The sequence below is a fragment of the Pipistrellus hanaki genome (genome assembly GCF_964339955.1).
Source record: "Pipistrellus hanaki genome assembly, chromosome: 2".
NCBI lineage: Eukaryota > Metazoa > Chordata > Mammalia > Chiroptera > Vespertilionidae > Pipistrellus > Pipistrellus hanaki.
Window position 1 is genome coordinate 18,105,489 of NC_140504.1, and position 25,399 is coordinate 18,130,887.

Here is a 25,399-nt window from a genome sequence, read left to right on the forward strand (position 1 = left end):
TCCCACGGCACCAGGATGAGAAGCGTCAGCTCTCCTGGAGGGCCCATCAGTATGCTTAGGCCTAAATCTGTACTGAGCACCTATCATGCTTCCACCCTGTTCTAACCCCTAGAAATACAATTAAGAACAAAATGTGAAATAAACTGAGAGAACTACATCAAACTAAAAAGTTTCTGCACAGCAAAGAAAATGGTCCTCAGGATAAAAAGGTAACTGATGGAATGGGAGAAATTATTTGCAAATCATATAAGTGATTACTTGCAATCAATAGGGTGAGTAATCTTGGGAGGACACATGATGTGCTCCTTACAAACTTTCCAACAAAGTCTCGTGTGCACCCCAACAATAAGTGGTTAATCTCCCAATTATATAAGAAGTTTCTATAACTCAGTAACAAAAAACAAAACAAAAATTTCTAATGACCCAATTTAAAAATGGACTAAGGACTTGAGCAGGCATTTCTCTAAAGAAGACATACACATGGCCACCAGGTACATGAAAAGATGCTCAGCATCATTAGTCATCAAGAAAATCCAATCAAAACCATAATGAAGTATTACATGACTTTGTCAATATGGTATTGTCAAGAAAGAAATGAGAGCGAGAGCGAGAGCGAGAGCGAGAGAGAGAGAGAGAAAGAGAGAGAGAGAGTATTTGTCTGGATGTAGAGAAATTGGAACCCTTATACCATTTATGGAAATGCAAAACAGAACAGCCACCATGGAAAACAGTATGAAAATTCCTCAAAAATGTAGAGATAAAACTACTGTATATTTCAGAAATCTCACTTCTGGGCACATATCCAAAAGAGTTGAAATCAAGATCTCAAAGAAATATTACATTCCTAGTTTCATTGCAGCACCATTCACAATAGGTAAGATGTGGAAGTAACCTGTTTCCATCGACATTTAATGGATAGATAAAATGTGTATACATACTAATCAACCTTTAAAAGGAAGAAAATTGTGTCACCCAATGACATGGATGGGCCTGAGGACATTATGCTAAGTGAAATAAGCCAGATAGAAAAAAACATACTGTACTATTCCAATTATATGAAGTATCTAAGAGAGTCAAGTGCATAAAATCAAAGAATGGTACCAAGGCATGGGATGTTATTAACAGGTATAAAGTTTCAGTTAAGCAAGATGAATAAGTTCTAGAGATCTTTTTTACACATTGTACCTACAGCCAACAATACTTTGTTGTACAGTTAAGTATGCTAAGACGGTGGTTGGCAAACTGCAGCTCTGTTGACTAATGAGTTTGCTGACCACTGTGCTAAAAGGATAGCTCTCGTGTTGGTGTTAACACAATTATAAAAAACAGAACAAAGCCTGAAACATCCCTGCCTTCATGGGGTTACCAGCTAATGAGATAGATAGACAATAAACTTAAAATGTTGCTGTATTACTACTAAGTCTTATATGAGATGAAATGGGTTTAAATTCTTTCATAAAAGATCCCAAGGTTATTCTAAATCAGGAGAAAAACTCACCAAAAGAAAATTCCAACAGAAATGATCCATCGACCCATAACTTCCAAATCTGGAATTTCTCTATATTTGGCATATCACACACATGGGAGTGGGGTGAACATATGTGCATGCACATACATATAAACTTATTGAAGACTAAAACGATTGTGCTTGTTGAGACACTTAGAACCACACAACCGACTAATGACTTCTAGGAAGAAAATCAAGAGTAGTGATTTCTATTGCCTTTTGTTGAAAGAGAAGTGGATTCTCCCACTTTAATGTCTGAATAGGAGCTCTGGCTCTGACCACTCGGACAGTAAGATGATTCATGCAGAATACTTCAGTTATGTTAACAACTCTTATGCAACAACAATAAACAGTTCAATGAGGCTCTTTGGTCCTACGGTGCTTTTGCCTTTGGGTTAAAAATTGCACTTTATAGAACGATGGGAAGAATTTGTGTTATGGAATCAGGGAGCTGTGGTGGTGGGGATGGTGGGGGCTGTGGGGTAGAGGGAATAGGCAGGCCTGAGTTAAGACTTATGCTTTGATACTAGCTATATGAACTTGGACAACCTACATAATAACGCTAAGCCTCAATGATTCCTTTAAAAATTAGGATAGTATCTACTTTTGCCTTGTAGGGTCATTGCGTTCTGTGTTGTGTAATGTGCCCTCCACATAACATTGATGCTCATTAAATAGTAGCTGTTTTTGTTATTGTCTGGTCAAGGTGGGGCTTCAAGGTGATGTAGAAGCCAGCACCCTAAAACTTATTAAGGTAAGGGGAAACCCTGTGAAGTGAAGGGAGTCAGAACAACACGACCTCTTCCAAATGTATTGATTATTTTTGGGTTGAAGACAAGGCCCAAAAGTCTCTTGGATAAAGCTTTTCATCTCCCCCTTGACTGCCTGAAAATTCTTTGATGAAGGTTAATACTAGAAACAAACTACAAAGCCTGTGAATTAGGTGTAGGGAGCTCAGCAGAGACTTTCTCTGGGTGGTATGGCAAACATTTGTTTACCAAACATTTGCTCTTCCCATCTTCCTGTGAATTGACTTCCTTCCCTTTGAAGCCCTATAGCCCTAAGCCCTTCTGCTCATCTGGGGTCGTCCTATAAGCCACAATTGCCGACTGTCTTTGGGCTTCTTATGTCTATGTGAGGCTTTTGTACGTACATAATTAAATTTGTTTTTTTCCCCCTATTAATCTGCCTTATATTAATTATTAGATTAGCCAAAAGGGCCTGGAAAGATAGAGGAAAAAATTTACCTCCCATACAGAAGCAATTTAAAATTAAGTACTTTCATTTTAGAGGTTGGCAAGAAAATGGCATTCATTATTTTACTGAAATTTTGTGTATTATTTACATCAACAACTTAGAGAAGGGGATAGGATTGGAAATGATAGTCCTCTTTCTCCTTAGTGTACATGTTTATTTTAGTTTATAAGTATCAGGACAAAGAATTTGAAAACCAAACTGTGCCTCAGTTTCTACACCTGAAAATTGGACATGTCATTTATTTTATATGGATGGTTTGAAGATAAAGGAAGGTACTTTGAAGGTACAAAGGAAACCTGTGAAGTCTAGATGAGATGATATGAATAAATATAAAGAATTAAAGTGGTCCTTGCTATTACAAATGAGAATTCTCCTTTCCAGGAGTACGTGAGGAAGACAGGGAAAACCACTGCATTGTACTGATGATTTCAAAGGAGTTACTCAGGAGCTGCTGAGGAATTGAGCACTTTAGGGAAAGGGACATTCATTAACCGTTTGGTTGTTTTAAGTTTTAAAGTCACACGTGAGTGGGTGAAGGAGAAGTTTTATTCCAGGTGCTTTCACAATCCAGTGGGTTTATTATATCTGAAAAGCTATAGGATCTGGGCTGTCGACTTTTGCTTTTCTTCCCTGCTGTAGAAATGATGTTTGTGTACTTGCGTTTTATCACCACTTAGATTCTTCAGGGTAATGAGAGCTGGAAGAGAAACACCTGGTCCCCCTCTTGAGTCTTCCCGTTATATGTCCCATTCCCACCGTTAGCTCAGCCTTGAGGGCCACGCTGCATATAGCGGCTCTTCTTTGTTCCATCATTGAAAACCCCAAAGAACAAGTTTACCTGACAAAACTATGGCTCAGAAATTAGAAGTAAAATTTTCTTACTTCTTGTTTCCCCATGCTGTGCTTTGTCCCATACCACACATATCTTTGCTCCCACACACCCAGGCCCAGGAGGCAGGAAGAGAAACCAAAGAATAGGGTGATATTTCACTCATGTCTCAGGCTTGATACCTGGCCAAGAGGCTGCTGGTGACTGACCTGCAACTCTGGCGGGACCTCGGGGAGCCTGCTCTATCCATTAATGTAGGGCAAGCATCACCACCATTTGGCTTTCCCTTCTGCTCCACATTTTCTCTTTTCTGTACTGTTCTTCAGGGGCGAATTTGTCTGCCTTACATGAATGGAAGTGTCTCCCAAGACTTCAAGGCTACATCCAAATCAAAAGAACATCTAGTTTTGTTACATCACCACTTAACTTGGGGGGGAAAAAATGTTTTAGCACTGTGTTTTTCTACTTTTATAAAAATTTTATTTTATTTTAAATGTTTTTATTGATTTTTGGAGAGAGAGGAAGGGAGAGAGATCGAGAGAAACATCGATGAGAGAGAATGATTATGGATTGGCTGCCTCCTGCATGCCCCACACCGGGCATGTGCCCTGACCAAGAATCGAACCACCAAGCCACACCAACTGAGCTAAATTTTATTTTTCAATTACAGTTTGCATTCAGTATTATTTTGTATAGCTTATATAGCGTGGTGGTTAGGCAATTATACACTTTATAGATTCCTCCAATATTTCCAGTACCCACCTGACACCATACATAGTTATTACAACACTATTGACTATATTCTCTAAGCTGTCCTTGACATCCCTGTGACTCTTTTGTAACTACCAACTTGTTACAAATTCTTAATACTTTTTCTGTAAATTTAGCTTTTTGACCACAAATCTTAGACATTGAGTCTGTAGCTGTTCTCTTCATTTATTTAAGATGTAGTGATCGAATCAGAGTACTTCCAGTTCCAGGTTCAGCACGTCCTGGGCAAATGAATCTGGGTAAATTAGTCCAGGGCTGATGGGAGGGCACATTGAGAAAGATCTCAAGGAAGGAAAGGCAAACGCTAAACACCAGTGCTCTCTGAACCTAACCACCATAATTCTAATTTTATTTGAGCATTCTGTGGTCATAAAAAGCAACCTATTTTCTTGAAGGTATAATTCACAGTGGACATTTTAATATGCAAAACTCTCCCTGCTGGAAAGTTACAGACATTAATCAAAATGCAATCTTAAGCCTTTCACAGTAATGTAACAGAAGAGCAGGAAAGCACCAAACAAAAGGTACGACATTTATTTTTACAAAAGCAATAAACATGACATGGGTAATATAAACTTCATTCATCTATGTCCTACTTTTGAGATCTGTCACTGTCTAAAATATTAGTTTCATATGTCTAGCTCCTTTCCTCTGTAATGTAATTATTTTTTTTTTAAATGTTTGGGTTGGCACCTTTTGTATTTCAATATTAGCATTGTGCCTGAACCCAGAACCAAATAATTTGCATATTATTTGTGATTACCCAATAAAAGCCCATGCAGAGTACACTATCACTGCATTAGAAGTGCATAATTGAGTAACTGAACCTTAAAACAGCTGAGACCTGGAAACATGTTAACTTTTATAACAAAATAAATATAAGCTGCTTTTGCATAAAACCTACTGACATATTTGCTATCCAAGTGTTGAGGACATGTCAGCGATACTGTTCTAAAGTCATCACAAGAATGAGCACATTTTTCATACAACTTAGAATCATATTTGAACCTGAGTCATGAAAACTGTCATATATATAAGACCTAATCCATCACTTTTCCTGATCATGATTTTTATTCATGTAAATATTTCATAATATTTTTTTGTCACACAAACAAAATCTGCTTGTGTTCTATAGTTTCTGATCTCTTGGTTTTAATCTGCCCTCCCTGTGTTTACAAATACATGTTTCTGTGGTGAGTCACCACAGATCATGTGGGAAGCAAGAAGAGCTTAATTAAAATAAATAAGATTAGGTGACTGTAATCATCAGCCTTTAAGAAATTAAAGTATTGATGACTCAGCTGCAATTAAATTAGGGAGGACTGATACGTCAGTCACAGACAGCATCCTGTTTGAAAATGTTTCTTGTGTTTTTATCTCTGTTTAAAACAACACCATCAAACTAAAGAAGGAGCGCATTGATCAACCATCCCCCCTCCCACACTCTCCATCTTCAAACTTATTTTCTTCCTAAGGAAAAATTTACGGAAACGTTATCTGGATTTTTAAAAATCCCAAATCCTTCATATAAATATCTTAGTCATGTTATTGGAGATAAAACCCATGCTTAATTATAATTTATCAGACACTTGTTATATCATATCTGGCGTACCCGCAATTAGTATTTTTAAGAGAGCAAAATGGGACTCACATCTGACCTCCTATCATCATTACAGAAATTGTAGCTAAATTTGGGCAGCTGACTTTGTACTGCTCACCTCACAAAGCAGGGTCTGGAAACAGTTCTGATTTAACCTCATTGTACTAATTACTGTAAGCTCCATGCATGAGTAGGATAATAATTGCTATACTAATTGTTGTCCGGAAAGTGGAATAACTGCAATGAAGTTGTTTTAAGTGTTTGCATGTGTGCTGACATTTAAGAGATTAATCTGAAGTTAATCAGTGTCCATTTTTCAATTAGTGCCTAAGGATGTATACTAGTCTATTATTAGCCTAATAGCTAATATATTAAACTAATTAGTCTATTAAGATGGGAATAATACTCCAGGAGCACAAAAATGCTTGATTATGATTATTGATAGGTAGTCTTTGAAACATATATATAGAAAGACAAGGGAGCATTGGTATCTATCCTTTAGCTTAACAATATCCTTGAATTACTATCTGAGAGCTATTTTTTCCATTTTCTAATTCAGTCTCTTTAATTTTTTTTTAATGTTAACATTAGTACAGGAGTTCCCCTTCCTCCCTCCCTGTTCCCACTTCCTTCCTCCCTTAACTACCCTTTTCTAGGCCTTTACTGAACTACTGTCCTTATCTATGGGGTATGCATATATATTCATTAGCTATTTCCTTCACCTTCTTTATCCAGTCACCCCACCCGCTCCATCAACTAAACTAGAGTCTTCTGATGTACTCAGATAGACGAATCTATTTAAGAGCCAGCTGGATTTCATTTTACAGTCATCATACAAAAATAAACGTTTGCTCAGTTAACTGGAATGTCTCTTTTTAAAAAGTAATTTTAAACAGGAGTAAGCGGAGGCACACTACCTCTTCATGTACTGTCAACTGCTCCAAAATTGTTGGCCATAGTTACCTGGTATCAGGAACATAAAGTTAAATGCATTTCAATATAACCTTAATCCATTGCAATTTCATAAAATGCAATACCGTACATTTTATGCAAATGAAATGACAGATTGCAGACCTGGATGTATCCTGATTTTTCAAGTAGAAATCCTTTCAAATGAGCTTTCTCACCTCATGAGCTAATTTTTATTTGTTGATCATATTCAAGCAGAAAGTGAACATTCGTCTGGGACTGGTAACAATCCTTTTATTGTGTTGAGCAGATTGAATCAGACAATCCAGTGTCATTTATAACGTCTCGTCATGTTTTCCATAGGTGGATAAGCGGACCCGCTGTAGTCAATGCATTTTATTCTTCAGGCAGAAATCAGATAGGTAAGATCTATTCCTAAATAATGTTTTATTATCCCTTTATTGTTTTCAACCTGTAGTGAATTGCGTGATCAATTTGTAATACTACCCTTAAAAGCATAGCTGAGGCTGAGTTACTGATTTATTGAATATACTCGGAAAGTAATTTTACTTATGTATCTCTTTTCATGATAGTTACAAGTTTTAAATCAGGACAAATCATATGAAGTAGTTTTTTAAAGTAATACTCTCGTTTTTTTAGTAAATGGTTTATTTCTAAGTACTTTTATTTTTTAAAGCACCTTATGTCCGTATAAACTTAGATTGACTTAAAGACTTCCTAAGTATCAGCATCTTTTAGTGGTTCAAGGGCCCAAGAACAACCTTTTAAGAGATTTCATTTTCCTGGCAATTCTGTATTCTGGCTTTGGTGGAAATGGTCCTGTTCCCTATCACCTTTTTTTTTTTTTTTTTCTAGAAGATTCCATGGGGCTCAAGAAAAAGAAAAAGTTGCAAAGTCAGTTATATTAGGCTGAACCATATAAAATTATACTTACCCACTTTTGACTAAAGAGAAAAAATTTCACACTAATAGTAATGTGGCAAAAATGTGCATAGAAATTAATACATGAGTAAAATGACATATTGAATAATTAAATGGCTTAATATAACAAAGATACATTTTTTCCCTCTTTCTGGGAAGACCTTGACATCTCTAAGCTTTCTCATTAGTATCCCATAAATGGGTTCATTTTTCCCTAAGGGTGTCTAATGTGTAGAAAGATACCCAAGTAATTCAGCAGTAGCAGGGGTCTTCTAAACAGTACAGCCAGCTTCGCCAGGTGTACTCCATCCAAGGTTCTATGTGTGGTGAAGAACCAAGAGAGAGACCACTCCAGCATTATCCTAAACTACTCATTTTGTATCTCAGAGACTGCCCTAAGCATCATTTTTCTTGAATTCTGTTACTGATTAGATTAGAAATGATGCAAGATCCTGTAAGATTTTTACCATTGGTTAAAAAAACAAAACAAAACAAAAAACTTTCAAAGAAATTGGATACCTTATTTTATTATAAAGTTTGATTATACCTTTCCTCGTTGCTTTTAAACCTAGAAAGAGTTAAATTAAGAAGTTACAGACATTTTCTTTTGTATTTTCATGGTTTTTATTTTTTGAGTTAATCTTTAGCCCAGCTGGAATTTATTTTGGTATGTGACATGCAGCAAATGATTTATAATCAGAAAAGTTTGTCTTTATATAACATGTAGATAATAAGTAAGGCATGTGCACCAGGTTAAAAACAATTAGCTCAAAGTCTTTTCTAGGCTCATGCACATCCCAGCCAGTGGAATGATTACCTAAACTCAGACCAGAGCCCGTTTAATGATCAACTCGGAACCTGTCTATCCTTTGTGATGTGGTCCTAGAAACCACTGAAACCTTTTCTTAGAAGTGCTTTTATTGCTAAAGAGTCTTTACTTTGAAGACCTCTTTTTAAAATATATATATATATTTTTATTGATTTAAGAGAGGAAAGGAGAGAGAGAGAAAGATAGAAACATCAATGATGAGATAGAATCATTAATTTGCTGCCTCCTGCACACCTCACTCTGGGGATGGAGCCCACAGCCCGGCCATCTGCCTTGAATGGGAATGAACCGTGACCTCCTGGTATAGGCCGATGCTCAACCACCGTGCCATGCTGGCTGGGCATAAAGACCTCTCTTTGATGCTCAGTAATTCTGTCAGTATAACATCTAGTTCATTCTAGTCTTGGACTTAAGTGGGATAAATAACCTTTAAAGGAATCCCAAGGCAAAGTAAGACGGCCTGGATTTTGGTTCTGCATTAGGGCAGACTAAGGGCTATGGCTTCATTGTAATCCAACTCAGGAAGGGCCTTGGATCCTCTCAGACCTAGTGCTGGGTCATGCCAATGAGAAGAGCCAGTCAGACCTTCCATAAGATCTCGATGGTCTGCGGCTCTCCTCTAGAGCAGGTCCACATAGGTCACACCCAGACAGATCCTTGTTTGGCTCTGAGTTGCTAAAGAGTCTTTTCTGGAACTGGCTCAGAATTGGGCCACATCAGAGATTCTGTTATCAGAGAAGACTTGGGAATGTTCCCATTTTGTATTTAGTGCTCTCAAACCAAACAAGCACACAGCTGAAAGAAAAAGAGGGTACAGGTGGCCTAACATTTCACAAAGTAGACCATTAGCCTCTGAATAATCAAGAATTGGCTGTAATACCCATTCCTAATATATAAGAAAGACATTTTTTAAGATTCTTGAGATAAATTCACCTGAAGGAAATACCAAATTAAAAAAAAATTGTTAACTTCTTTTCATAACCTTGTCTGCTAATAATAGCAGTTCAGAGAAAGGGGAAGTGTCATTTGAGAGGAGAACTCTTTGATATAAAAGGTTTTCTCTTTTGGCAATTCATTAAAATCTTCAAAGTGGGGATTGTCTTAACTAAAAATAATTGAAGGTCCTGATCTCCCTCTTTTACTTGATAAAAGTGTGTGTGTGTGTGTGTGTGTGTGTGTGTGTGTGTGTGTACACTTATACAAATATATAATGTTTGCAACATTGTCTTCATGGACTTGGTATCAGGTGCATTATAGAATTAGAATTGGTATAAAATAACATGTGTGTCATAGATGACCCTTCCACCTTCACACAAATATCCTAATTAAATTGTATACAATATCTCATGGGATTGGTTTTGTTTTGTTATGGTAAAAAAAAAAAATTAACATGTTTTATTATCATACAGGGAGTTATTCATAGTAATAATTTCTCCTTTTTAATTCAGTTGCCACCTTTTGTCATAACTCATACATGTAGGCTACATTCCAATTTTTATGCACCCCACCAATTCACATCAACTAAAAAATAGTCATCTTCCCTAGCAGCAAAGAACACTGAAAGTATTTAATTCACTCACTGGTTTCTGTCCCTTGCATATTTGCTCCATGGAGCTCTGGAAACCTTTTCTGTTGTCAGATATTTCCCTGTAAGTTCTAGGCACTATTCAATCATCTTATTAAACCTTAAAATCGTATCCAAGGAAATGATCATGTCAGAAGGGAATACTTCTGCTGCATTCTCCTTTTTCATTAACAATCAAAAATTTTTTTTAAACTTTAGGAAATCTGTAGATTATTTATATTTAGTTTATCTAGCCTGGGTGGTCTACAACTATCTTGAGTAAGAAAGTTTTCTAAAGTTGTCTCATTCATTCTTAGGAGTCTTATTTTCAGACTTAAAAATTAAGAGTAACTATTTCCAAATATTTAATATGAAAAGAATTTAATTTGCATACCAAAAATTGATTTTACCTAATTGCAATCTTGAGCTTTATATCAGAGATTCTAAAGTTGAATTGTTTGCAGACTTAAAAACACGAACCAGGAAAGTGAGGGGGAAGGAGCAGGGAGAAGCCTAGTCTTTTGTTTCATGGACTAATGACTTCTTTAATTAACAGCTTGTTGACATCCATAAAATATGCACAACTAAGCAGTTGGTTATTATGAAGAGTTGTGAAGTCTCCTAGTAAGAGTGATAAGGCTAATGGCAGAAAGCCTCATCATGGAGGTTTAGCTGACAGAGAAAAGGGATAAATCATCATTTGCAAAGCTAAACTTGAAGACTAGTATTTAATATGAGCCATAAAAATCTTATCACTCGCCTGAAGAATGGCATATTAGGGTATAATTAAAGCAGTAGGATCTTTACAGCTAACGTTTAGTCTTGCTAGCACGTTTCGTAAGAACATTTATATAATGGGTGGATTTTAATCAGAGTACATAGTGTGGGAGATAATGTTCACTTTAAGTTAATAAAGTACTGCACGTAATTTTTATACTTTAGGCTAAAAGTTATTTCTTGGTACTGTTGATAGCTCAGGCAGCCACAGAGGAGGTATAACTTTCATCAAAATTCACCAAGGACAAAAGTATTTTTGTTGTTACTTTGTCATTTTGATGCTATAGCAACTTTACAGATTTTTTTTAGATGTCTGGGGAGCACTGATTGCCCAGTGTATTTTAAAAGTCTCTGTAAATATCTAATATTTGCCCCTGAAACACATGCAAATCTATGTTATATTCACCCCAATATTTGCTACTCGATGTTGACTAGATATTAAATTTTGTAAGGTCAGAGCACTTCTTATGTGCTTCTGGTATCCTGCATTGTAATGGCCCGGGGCTTTGCAAGCAAATAGATATTATACTAATGATATTTTGTTGTTGTTCCAGAACATAATGTTTCAGTTATTCAGTGGATACTAGAGTTTTCAAACATGAAAAATAAAGTTACTAAATTATGAACCAAAGGGAGTTGCATGAGGGAGGCGGGCAAGCAGGAGAGAGCTGTGGAGCCAGATCAGGCAAAAGCGTTGGTGTTTCCTTAGAGAGCTGTAAGCTGTCCAAGGTTTTTTATCAAGGAAGTGGTAATGAGTCAAGTTGCACTTCAGTCTGCTGCAGGATAGATTAGATTTAGGATAGATTATAGGTGGGTAAGATAGGAAGTGGTAAGAGCAATTAAGAAATTAATTCTTAGGCAAGGAATGAGAGTGTGAACGAGGATGGTGTGGGTAAGGCCGATAAGAGAAAAACAGAAGAGCCACTTAGGAAGGTGGATGATGAATTTATATATATATATTTTAGAGAGGAAGAGAGATAAAGAGAAATAAACATCAACAATGAGAGAGAATCATCAATTGCCTGCCTCCTGCATGTCTCCTACTAGGGATCAAGCTTACAACCTGGACATATGCCCTAACTGAACCAGTTACCTCTTGGTTCCTGGATTGATGATCATCTGCTGAGCCACACCCAGCTGGGCTACATGATCCATTTTTATTTTTTTAATGATCCATTCTTTTACTAAGTAGACTGTGTAAGACTTTGTTAAAGAAAGGAGGCACCTGAGATAAGTAGAAAATGTTCACTTTGGGTGAATTAGACCCTTCAAATGCCATTAATAGAAATACTAAAGTCAAAAGAGTGATGGCTTACAAGGGAAAATGAGAGGTTTGATGTTTGACACATGAAATTTAAACAATAAGACATCTAAGTGTAGAAAGTTAACAAGTTAATGTAGATGTCAGAGTAGACCTATAAAAGTTGTTATTTACTAAAGTCTTTAGGACACCACAGTAAATTTATTTATCACTAGAGGCCTGCTGCATGAATTTGTGCATGGGTGGGATTCCTCAGCCTGGCCAGTGAGATCAGGGCCAGTCAGGGCCATCTCATCCAATCCTTCCAGTCCTGATCAGGGGGCCATCAGGGCCGGCCGAGGGGAGGGACTGCAGGAGGTTGGCTGGCCACAGGAGGTTGGTTCCTGTGTTGAGTGTCTGCCCCCTAGTGGTCATTGTGTATCATAGCGGTTGGTTGACCAGTTGTAATGGTCACTTAGGCTTATATTTATTTATATAACTATATTATTAATTTGTTTAACACCTTTCTAAGCACCTAGAATTTTCCGGGCACTATTCTTGCTTTAAGTGCTGGAGATAGTGAACTGAAAAAAAACTCAATTCAAAAACAAACACAAATCTCTGCTCTCCAAGGGCTAATAGTTGAATTGTTGGGGGGTAGGAGGTGGGAGTAAAGAAAAAGAACAACAATTATAAATAAGGAAGTATACTGTCATAGATTTCTTAATGAAAGTAAAATACAAGTATGGATTGAAGATACCTTCCATTGAGTGACTCTGTTTATTTAGTAAGCTATTAAAAATGGTAAAATGTTAGAGATAACATTAGAAGTAATACTTGTGATATTAAGTAACTATTTCCCCCAAATATTTACAATGGGGGAAAGACCTTCTGATTGAAGATGATAATTTCCCATTGCTCTGAACTTATTTTGGCAGAAAACAATCTTACTAGAGACTGTCAAGTAGATTATAGTTCTACATCACAGATTAATGGTGTCATTCTGGGATGAACGTTTTGCTGTCATCAATAATGAAAGACTTGCATGTGTTTCTGTCACAAAGGTTTTTGTATGTAATTAAATGAAATGGGACATACTAGAAAACAGCTTAGCAGTCAAGAAGCAGACTCTAGGCCTGTCATCCCAAAATAAAGCCACAAGTAAACCTTTTTTTTTTTTTAATTTCTTTATTGATTATGGTATCACATCATTGTCCTCATCCCCCCATTCCCATCCCAAATCCCTCCCCATGTCTGCCCCGCCCCCACCCCAACCCTGTTGTCCATGACCACTGATTAGGCTTATATGCATGCACACAAGTCCTTTGGTTGATCTCTCTCCCTTACCCCCACTCTCCCCTACCTTCCCTCTGAGATTTGACAGTCTGATCGCTGCTTCTCTGTCTCCGGGTCATTTCTGTTCATCAATTTATGTTGTTCATTATTTCCCCTAGAAACGTTAGATCATGTGATACAAAAATTCCCTTTTAAGAACCGAAACTGAGGCAAGCCATAATGGTTATGCTGAGAGGCAAATGAATCAGTTTGTAGTGAGTTCCTTTCTGGGCCAACAGTTCTTTTGAATCACAATTTCAATGTCAAATAGTTCCTTATGTATACATGTCAGCCATGGTATTTCAGATCTGGTTGGTGGACAAATGGTGGTGATGCAGGTTCGACCGTCTCTGGTTTGATCCTGGGCATCTTTCAACGACGCACAGCTGCTGTCTGCTAGTATGGCAAGGCATCAGCGTCTTCCTTCTCTGGACTGTTTCTTTTCTGTATTCATGGCTGGGGCACTTGTGTCAATTCCTCTCTGTTGCAGGAATCCACATGATCTCGGAGTTGTTTTCTGAAAATATACAAACATATTCTCGACCAAAAGTTAATAAAGGGATATTTTCTATAAATTTGACTTGGGATCCCTTTTCATTTTTTTCACAAGTAATCCTTAACCATCTTCTTTCCCTATAGTCTTCCCGGCTGGCATCCTGCAGCCCCCCTTCTTCAGCGCCCAGCAGTCTAAGTCATTGAACTACGGGGGTATTGGCATGGTGATAGGACATGAAATTACCCATGGCTTCGATGACAGTGGTAAAGTGCACTTGACATTCCTTTGGCAGAGATTATAGTCTTAGAAACCTGATTAAGAGCTATTATAATTTAGCAATACAAAAATAACATTCACTCATGTATCACTGGCTTAATAATCACCACACTTTTAATGTTCCTTTTAAATTGTTACTTAAGATCAGAAATTTTTAGTAGTGAGGTTAGCCCTGACGGAATAAAGCAAGTATTTACATTGAGAAAACACTGATGATAGTTTTTAGTCTTATTTTATGAGTTTTTATGTCTTAGTTCTCCAGACTTTTAGAGGGCAAGGTCCACATCTTAAAATAAGATATAAAGAATTAAACATTAAGGTGCCCAAAAACCATAAGAGTCTTAAATCACTTGTGGCATGTGACTTCTTTTTCTTTTTCATCTTAACCTACTACCTAGTTTAGGCCTTGCAAACAGTGGGCACTTAAATATTTACATAATGCAAAATGGTGTTTTGACTGGCAAAATAGATTTAGAGTGTTGGTGAAACTGAGAAGAAAAGTAGTAAAGTCAGAAGAGGGTAAAGAGGTGATAATTGAAGCTATGACAAATACTGGTTTGCAAGGAGAAAGACAATAGAAATAGAACAATAAAGAGAAAATAATTATACTTTAACTAGACCTTCAGAGATGCAGGGAAAGAAAAGGAGATGTGAAGGGCACAACTTTGAAAAGGACTTACTATGTGTTAACTCAATGAACTATACAATAGTCTTCACAGGTAGAAACTAATACTATTTCCATTTATTAATGGGGGGGAAATAGAGATGCATAAAAGACTCATTTAAAGTCTCAAAGCTAGAAATTGGTGGAACGAGGATGTGAGTTCAGGTAGTTTGTCTTCATAGCCCTTTTCTTACTACGTCATGGATAACTATTAAAAAGATGACAAAACACAGTATCAAATTAAATGACATTGATAAATATATCTCAAAAAGGGAAAAGATTGATGTATTTAGGATTACCAGGAGAGCTCCAGGAAAAAAGGTGGCTTTTTCTTTGTGCTCAAAGTAGAGGGAAACTGAGCCACCATATGTCACGAGAGTTTGAGGTATGAAATGAAGGCCAGAAAGAAAATATTGACCTTTCAGAAATCTCAAAATACCAAATGAAACAGACACAGTTTCTGTAGAAACCATCTCACAGATAGAAAGCATTATTTAAGGAGTGCTTATCTGGTGGCCTCAGCTGAGATCTTAAGAGCCAGGTCGGTGAACTGTCTGAATTAATAGTAAGGCACATCAGCAAACAAAATCCTGGCAGTCCAGATGTCACCAACTCTGCATGAGAAAGAATAACAGTTCCTCTCATTATGTGTTCAATTGAATGTCCTCTCACATTGTGGTATTTCAGTTCTGGCACTTTGAATTTAAAAATATCTTATTGTAATTTTTGATGTAATGAGTTCTCATTGTACTTGAATCAATATATTCTAGGCAGAAATTTTAACAAGGATGGAGATCTTGTTGACTGGTGGACACAACAGTCTGCAAGTAATTTCAAAGACCAATCCGAATGCATGGTATACCAGTACGGAAACTTCTCCTGGGACCTAGCAGGTGGACAGCATGTATGTCATCAGCATTCTCTTGAAAAGTTTCAGATATTCCCAATCTTAAGTGAATTACTGATGCTTTTTAATAATCAGAATATAGTTAAGAGTCTTTTTTTTTTTTTTTAATAGATCAATGGAATTAATACTCTGGGAGAAAACATTGCTGATAATGGAGGTATTGGCCAAGCATACAGAGTGAGTAATAATATTTTTCCCATTTTAGTGGTTGGAGTATATATTTATCATATTCATTCATTCATTCATTGAAAGCCTTTTGCAAAAGACACATAATGTAAGCAACAAAAGATTAAAATGGAAAATATAAGGAGAAAGGGGGTGGTAAATATGCTAACCAGCAGGAGCAATGCAGTTAGTTGCGATTGAGCTGACCACACAAAGCTGAGAAGAAACATGAAGCATTATGTCAACAGAATAAGGAGATAGGCAAATTCGCAGAGGAGGCAACCTTTCTCTAAGAAATAATCTCTGAAATAAATTTATGATAAAAGAGGCCCCATAAAAAGAATTATTTCAGAGTCATTGATCAGTGCATCAAACAGGACCTTCAGTTTCACAGCAAGTGAAGAAATGTTCAGGAACCATAATTGGAATAAGCCACAGTTCATTTACAATGATAGAGTGAAGGACTAAGTGATACGGTTTTAGCATATGGCCTTTTAGTCATCCAAACTACTATGGCCAGTTTGTTGACAAATGAACTGTGGGATAAGAAGCGGAGGAGAGGCTCAGTAATTGGATCAGGAAAGAAGAGGAAGCACCAGATCTATGTGGGAGAGAGGACAGTGGGGCCTGTGACTTGGCAATGAACGTGAACGGGTAATCAGAGTGTGAGACTTGGGAGATCACTCTGACAGCAAAGCTTCCTAAAGTACAAATCTCTGTCAAGTCCTGAGAGATGGCAAATGGCTGCTGCTTTGAATGCTTGGTAGTTTTTCTTTTATTGGATGCCAGGCATTGGGCATTTTACATTCTTGAGAGCTGATCATTTTTGCTTTCCTATATATATATATATATATATATATATATATATATATATATATATATATATATAGCTTTATTCTAAGACAGTTAAATTCCTCAGACATGGTCTGGTGGTCCTGTTAGATCTACTTAAGTCTTAAGGGGGACTAAGGAAGTGCTCAGTCTAAAGACGATTATTCTCCACTGCTGAGGGAAGACCCTACTATGTGAATCTTGAGGTCTTTCATTTTTGTTAGGTGTGCATACCAGACATTTTTATCTCTAATCCTTGGCCATGGTTTCTTCACTAGGATTGGGTAGTTTTCTCACATACTCAGGTGAATATTCGAGAAGGCCATCTCATCACTTGAGGTGCTCTATCCATGCAGTTTTCTCTTCAGTGCCTTGTCCTTGGTATCCCTGAACTTTTTGTTCTCAACTCTAGGAGTCCCTTGGACTCTGGGTTTTCCTTTCTCTGTGTTGTAGCCTGGAAACACTGAAGGTAATCAGCTGGGACAATCATAGGGCTCATCTATTTGTTCACCATCTCAGAGAGATTACTCCCCCTTTTCCTAGTGTCCAGTGTAATGCAAGCCATTATTTCATATGTTTTGTCCATCATTTGGTTGTTTCAGTGGGAATATTGTTTACCCAGTCCTTGTTGCTCCATTTTGCCTGGGAGAGGAAGGCATTAGTACTCTTAATACTCCTATAGTTATTCTTATATTCTGCTAGATTAAGCATCACTGATTTAAAAATCCAGTCAAAGTCTGGGTTGATGGTACTTCCATGGAGATGCTCATTAGAATAAGTACAGAATTATCATGCAGAAAAAAAAATTGTGTGAATATTTTATTATGCACAGAATTATAATATCTAATGCTCTGTCCCCTACTAGATTGTGAACTCCCTAAGAGCAGTCTCAAGTATCCCCCATTTACCCAGCATTTTTACTTAGTAGAGATTCAATAAATCTATGATAATGGCAAGTAGAAATAAATGAAATATATCTTCTGCTAATTTAATTGGTCACTTTCCTTTGTAAATAAAAGGAAAAATTTAGTTGTCAATTCCTTTCTTAAAGTATATTTAAATAGAAGAACATTACATTTTCAGTAGAGTCCATAAATCCTTTTGACTTGAGATCACTTTTGACATTCAAATAACCTAAATTCCTTTTTCCCAATATAACTAAAGTTCACTTTGTTTTGTCCTGTCTTCAAGGAGCCAAAATAATTGCTCATTCTTATTTTTAGAATCATGAGATATTAGGCCTCTAATGGATCTTAAGAGAATCCCTTGACTTTTGGCAAGAATCACCCAAACAAAGTCTGCTATGAGTATATTTTGCTAAGTGTAGTAACTAAACTAAATATAGCAATTACAGACTTTCTTGGCAATCCATTCTTCCAACAATTGGGACTTATTCATCTACCAGTAGAACAACATTTACATAAGCTTTTCATTGCTTATTTAAGTCATCCATTGATAACTGACATTTGTTGATCATTTGACGTGTGCTGGATTCTTCTCATTTGTTAATCATTATTTTGTACTATCAAAGCATTTGTTAATGAATTCTAGTTTTCTTTCTAATCCATGAAATACTTGTAGGATGCCATATCTAAGTATATTTTGATGATTCTGATACAAAAAGTTAAGAACTTGTTACATGGTCTTTTGCATAGATTTACATATAAATTTGTAAATGATAAACATCATATTTCTGTTTCACTAACTGCCCAGGCCTATCAAAAGTATGTTAAAAAGAATGGTGAAGAAAAATTACTTCCTGGACTTAACCTAAATCACAAACAACTCTTCTTTTTGAACTTTGCTCAGGTATGCTACCTTTTTTGATTGGTAGATATGAAAATTGTTTTGAATTATAATTTTATAGTAAGTTAGATAAAGCATGCTGGGTTTTCTTGATTTAATCAATTGTGGCAGATCGTTTGACTTGACTAAATTTTGTTGTGTATAACAAACTGTCAGATTATATTAATGATAATTATGCTCCTGGTTGCCTATCATTGAACAGTATTTAAAGACAAATGGCTGAGGAATGCAGAATTCCAATTTAATTTTTGCAGTAGGAAGTTTGCTTTTTTCTCACCCCGCCCAAACAAGTAAGTAGCATCCTTGATTAAACCTAAGCACAAAATTTCCTTTTTCTATTCCTATCGTAGGTGTGGTGTGGGACCTACAGGCCAGAGTATGCAGTCAACTCCATTAAAACAGATGTCCACAGTCCGGGCAATTTCAGGTACATGGGTTTGAACAGCAGCCAACGTACTCTCATATTGGCTCCATTAGCTCTGAGTTTGGACATTGGCCTTTTCTAACTCTGAATCTATAAAATTTGGAAATCCAGTGTTGTTGTCTTCTTCTCTTTTGAGGGTTACAGATAGGATCAACAGAGAAGATCAGGTAAATGTCATGTTTACACAAGCATAGCCTTCACTGCTCTTATCATCACATACCTAGGTTCAGTGCTTGATGGATTCCAATAAAGATGTCACATCAGAACAGCGGCTCTATTTAAAGGTAGCACAAGACATTTCTAAAAGGCTATGAAAGGTTTAGGCCTAGGACCCATGAGTAGCTATGCCAAAGAAAGATTTCCATTCAGCATGTAGGGGTGTCGAACTCAGAGAAGGGGCCAAAATCTAAAATCCAGCCTAAATCGCGGGCCGAATGGTTTACTGAACAGTCATAAACTGACAATGTCATAAACTGACAGCGGAGTGCAGTGATGACAGCGCGGTGCGGGCCACATTGCAAGGCCTGGCGGGCTGGATTTGGCCCGCGGGCCTTGTGTTTGACACATGTGGAAAGGGAAACTTTCCAGTAATTAGAGTTTGTATGTCATGGAATAAAGTTATCTCCAAAGCTCCAGGACTGTATCTGAAACAGAGGTTTGAGAACAACCTGTCAAGGATGATGGATTAAAATGCTCTGCATGGTAGAAGAATGAGTTAGAAGATATCTCAAGCCCTTCTCAAATCAGAAAATCTGTGAGAACATTGGATTGAAAAAAAATCACTCTAACCAGCATTTGAATGTTAAAACCTAGTTCCCTATCTAGCTGTTTTAGGACTAAATTCCTAATGCTACTCCTTCCCCCGGGACTTCAACCCTTCTGATCAGTAACAACTTTTCTCAGGCAAGACTATCTGAAAAATAAATTTAAAATTGTGTAGGTTGGTTGGAAAACAGTCTGAAAACAAAAGAGAACTAATGGGCTGAATTTTAAAAGCTTTTCCTAAATAAACACAAACATAGTGCCCATATCATTCACTCCTAGGGAAAGACCAGATTCAAGTATGACACAATAAAATACCATATTTAAAAACTTGTGTTATTCTAGTATGATCATTAGCAGCAGCAATAGCAGCAGCAGCATCATTTATTTTTGCCTTAACATTTCTTTCAAAATTCAATCACTCAACAACTGTTTATTGTATGTTCATTTTGTGTATAATCCAAGCTAAATTTAGTCTTGCTAAAATATCCAAATTAACTGCTTTTTAGGTAACCCACAGCAAAACTCACTGGGTCTATTGACATGCTCTATCCAAGTAATTTTTATTTTCAATTTTTAAAAGTAGTCTTTTTCTTCTGAAGTCTTTGGAAGTTAAGATGTCAGAATCTTATCATTGCTCTCTGAGGATAACAGAGAGCAATTATAAGCTCACAAAAACTATTAACCACCATAACAATCGAATTTCAAAGTTCTGGACACATATCCCCATGATCTAAAGCACATATGTCAAACACAAGGCCCGTGGGCCAAATCCAGCCCGCCAGGCCTTGCAATGTGGCCCGCACCGCGCTGTCATCACTGCACTCCGCTGTCAGTTTATGACATTGTCAGTTTATGACTGTTCAGTAAACCATTCGGCCCGCGATTTAGGCTGGATTTTAGATTTTGGCCCCTTCTCTGATTGAGTTCGACAACCCTAATCTAAAGCATCTATATATATATAAAAGCCTAAGTGACTGTTTGACCAATAGCTATGATGTGCACTGACCACCAGGGGCAGACACTCCAACCTGTAGGTTAGCTTGCAGCTGGTATCTGGCCAATCAGGACTGAGTGAGGTGGATCAGTCACACCCTGGAGCCCTCTCACTCTCTCTCCCTAGTGCACTAGTGGGGTCTCTCAGCCAGGCCTGTGCCCTCTTGCAATTAAGAATCCCTCAGGGGATGTCAGAGAGCCAGTTTCGGCCAACCTGAGGGACCCCACTGGTGCATGAATCTGTGCCCTGGGCCTCTAGTATATATCTATAAATCCTAAATAAATTTAAGTAACATTATTGTAATACCTGGTACATCTGGAGTCCTAGGAGAAAGTGGACTGCAAATTAGTAATTTGATAGCTCAATCTTGTGTCTTGAGTATTAACATTTTTATCTTAACCACTGGGTTAAAAACTTCTCTGTTTAAAATACATTTTCACCTTCCTGCCTTATTAACACAATATCCTGAACAAAACTGTGTATGTTTTTTCTTGATGACACAGACTATTGTTATGACTGATAGTTATGGTTTCACTGTTTATTAGTTTAGTGAAGTCCTCCAAAGCTAGCGTGTGGGGAGCTATTTATTCCTACACTAAAGCCACTAATGGTGATGCTTTTCGACTTTTCATTTTGGCTCTTTCTTTACTAGTGTTTTTCTGTTTGTTTCTTCCCTAATTCTCTTTCCTGTTACTCCATTGCCTGCTTTTGGCTGTCCCATACCTCCATTCTGATTAGCTCCAAAAACATCTTTTAGCTTGTATGCTAAAAAGTGAATGTAAGCTTTGAAGTAAGAAACAATTAAATTCCAACCATGTTTCTGCCACTTACAAACTGTTACTTAACCTCTGGGTCTCAATTTCTTGATTTATAAAATGGAGATTAAATTATGAGAGCTGCTAGGAGGATTAATGTTAATGTTTCTGAAGTGCCTACTTCATATTTGTGTTTGAAAACTGGTACTAGGATTGGTTATAAATAAGAAAGGTATGAGCAGAATAAGAATTCCTATGAATAAAGCATATGGACTTTGCAACATCCCACATTTCCTGACAGTCAAGTACTTTCTGTTGTTCATTTCTTATGTCTGGATAGCTCAACATTGTTAATCACTGATTGCTGATTAAGTGACATGTAGGTAAATATGTAACTTTTCTTCCAATTATAAACTGAAAATAGTTTTAATATAATTAGCTGTAGAGTTTTGTATTTGTAAAAATATGTATTTAGTACAATATAAAATTATTTGCGACTTTTCATTTTCTTTTTTCTGACCCAAAAGATGTCTCTGTGACTATTTTTCATTCATAATAAGAGAAGTATGTGTTGTTGTTTTTTAAAGGGTAAAAGGAATGCCAACCTTTTGTCAAGGAAGTTATTTTCTCTGGAGGTAAAGGGATTTCCTTGGCAAAAGGTTGAGGTTACATTTAGTTTTGGAAACTGGCTGCTTCCTGGCTGTACAAAGTAAAACATAGTTTTAAAGAACCTTAAAAACTAAGAGACATGGAGTTGCTATTGAAGGATTGTGTACAGTGGTTTATGTGGAAATGTTTGAAATATATGAAGTTTTGTATTCTTTATGTTTACACAGTCACAGTATAAAAAAACAAATGGTGAATTATACTTGATGTAGAGCTGAATCTGTAAAATCATTTGTTAGATCTAAGCTAAACGTATTCTATTCTTTCTAACTAAAGTCTTATGTACTTTTAAATGAGCTTCTAAACTATTTGTATTTAAAACAAAAACATTTCCCCTTGATATTCTAGAATTTGCAATTTAATTACTTCTTTCAGACACTTCAGGGAATGGTTGTTATGATAATATTTACTACATAAGCTGTAAATGGGTTTATAAAGTTATTTAGATGGAATATTCCTACACAATATAGAAGATATGGTAATATTTTCAAAGCAAGTCAAAATAGACCAAATGATGCCTGTGTGTATTGTATTCTACCTAAATAGTAATGGTACTAATTTAGATACTTAGATTGCTTGGTATTATTTTTCTAATCAGAAAAAAAACAAAAAAAAAACAAACCCACAAAAGCTTCAGAGAACAAAACCAACTAATAAAACAAGAAATATTTTCCACAATTTTTTTTATTAATTCTTTTGAAAGAATATACTTTCTAGTGCTTTATGCAGCCACTAGAGGCCCAGTGCACATATTGGTGCACCAGTGGGATCCCTCGGCCTGGCCTGCAGGATCTGGCTGAAACTGGCTCTCCAACATCCTCTAAGGGGTCCCAGATTGTGAGAGGGCACAAGCCAGACCAAGGAACCCCACCAGTGTATATGGGGGACTGAGGAGGGACGTGGGAGGTTGGTCAACTGGGGAAGAACTGCAGGAGGGCTCCAGGGTGTGTCCAGTTGGTCTCACTCAGTCCCAATTGGCCAAACCCCAGCAGCAAGCTAACTTACACTGGTCGGAGCATATGCTCCCTGGTGGTCAGTGCATGTCATAGTGACTGGTAGACCAGTTGACTATCTCTCCCCTGGTGGTCAGTGCATGTCATAGCAAGCAGTTGAGTCATCTTAGCATATCATTAGTATATTAGGCTTTGATTTATTGAATGAAAGACCACATGACCAGACACTTAGCATATTAGGCTTTTATTATATAGGATTTTCAAGTACCATGGCTATTTTGTTCCTTATGATTCTATGATTTAGCATTCTTAAACTAAACCCTCTTTGAAATCTCACGTTTTCTCTATCTATCTTAAATAATAGCATTGGTTTCTGATATTTTGTAAATGTCATTGTGGATTTCATTGAGCCTTGTTGAATTAGTAATGATTAAATCTTCAGCCCTCACCTCAGAATCTCTATTTCTTTATCAATTTATAGTGGAACACATGCTGATCAATGTGACCCTACTTTAAAAGAATTATGAACATTAGTTAATGGCAAAGATTGGATAGTTTATTCTTCAATGAAGCTAGTTAATCTTGTAGCCAAGTCATTCATTTAAAAGAAGTAATAAAAAAATTCTCAGTGAACCCATTAATTGCAAAAAGCTAATTCACTAATTTAAAAATTCAGTTAATTGTAGACACGAGTAGTCAGATAAGTTATAAGATACAAAGTCCATTCTTGGTCAGGTGATGTTCAACTCCATATATCTTAGATGTTATTTTTGTTTTTATGCTTTCCAGTTTTATTAGGCATACAGCATGATTGCTTGCTTTACATATGCTATGAAATGATTACAATAGAATCAGCTAACATCTATAATTGCTTATAGCTTTTGACCACCATCTTCCAATTCCCCCTCTCCCCATCCTCCCATCTGTAGATGTTTTTAATATGTGATTATTTGCCAAGAGAATAAACAGCAGCAGAATAATAAAATAGTTTATGTAATAAAGTAAACATTTCAAGTAAATCACTTGAGAAATAACAAAAGCCTTTATTATGTTCTGTTATTATAAACAAAAAGTACATAGTTTTCTTATAGCATTAAATTATGTAAGTAGTCATGTAATATTAATTTGATGTGATCACATGCTCAGACATGGGATTCATTTTTTATTAATAATGTATCCACTTTTTGAAATAAAGTACTTATGTCAACCACTCAAAGATTTGATGTTATAAACAACCAAGCGGTAACTAGAATCGCAGGAAAGTAAATGAAACTGAGGTATGTTGTTGACCTAATTATCCAGAATCAAATTATGTAAGTGCAGCCTTTGGCTGGAAAGAGGAGATGGAATGGAGGCTGAGAGCTGAGCATGCAGTGGGTTAACTGTTGTTGCTAGTGATGTGCTGTGAACACCTTCCTGTTTTGCAGTGTGGCTCTTTCCTTTTTAATTCCCTTAATGCTTTTAAGGGAAATGTAGAAGATGTCATAGGTTTGGTCTCAAGTAGTTGTCCCATATGATTATATCTAAGACACAATCCTTTGAAAATAATACTTATTTTTAATTTTATTTTATATTGAACCTCACCCAAAGAATGAATATTTTTTCCCATTGATTTTTTTTAGAGAGAGTGGAAGGGAGGGGGGAAAAGAGAGAGGGAGAGAAATATAGATGTGAGAGAGACATATTGCTTGGTTGCCTCCTACTTGAACCCCGACCAAGGCTGGGGATTGAACCTACAACCAAAGTACGCGCTCTTGACTGGGGAATCTATGACCCTTCAGTCCATGGGCCAACACTTTAACCACTTAGCCAAAGCAGCCGGGGCTGGAAAAAATATTTGATAAAGATAAAAAAAGAGCTGCTCTTCCAGTCAGTGACTCTCAGGTGCTTCTGTCAGTTCACCCAGAAGCTTGTGGGGCAGTCAGCAACTGTGATGACTGTTCCCCAGCCAGGGATAGGGCTTCCTAAAGTGGGAAGGGGATGGGATTAAAATCCAGGTTAGGAAATATCTGGACCTCGAGACGAATACAGCTCACAAAATCTTTTGGTCTGGCCCTGCCAAGGCATCAGGGATGAGTTAATTAAATATTTGGCCAAATAGAGCAGGCTAATTTTTAAGTTGATAATTTTATATGGC

At 36.8% G+C, this 25,399-nt stretch overlaps 1 protein-coding gene across 3 annotated transcripts in view; it reads left to right on the plus strand.

The window, feature by feature from the left end:
- The window catches only part of MME (membrane metalloendopeptidase), a 94,632-nt gene that overhangs the window by 65,517 nt on the left and 3,716 nt on the right, over window positions 1-25,399 (plus strand). For all 3 annotated transcript variants that reach the window (XM_084873855.1, XM_084873856.1, XM_084873857.1), the window contains exons 17-22: window positions 7,237-7,295; window positions 14,200-14,319; window positions 15,767-15,900; window positions 16,015-16,080; window positions 18,613-18,708; window positions 19,056-19,132. In XM_084873855.1, coding sequence (XP_084729981.1) covers window positions 7,237-7,295; window positions 14,200-14,319; window positions 15,767-15,900; window positions 16,015-16,080; window positions 18,613-18,708; window positions 19,056-19,132 — 552 coding nt within the window. The remainder of the gene's footprint in view (window positions 1-7,236; window positions 7,296-14,199; window positions 14,320-15,766; window positions 15,901-16,014; window positions 16,081-18,612; window positions 18,709-19,055; window positions 19,133-25,399) is intronic.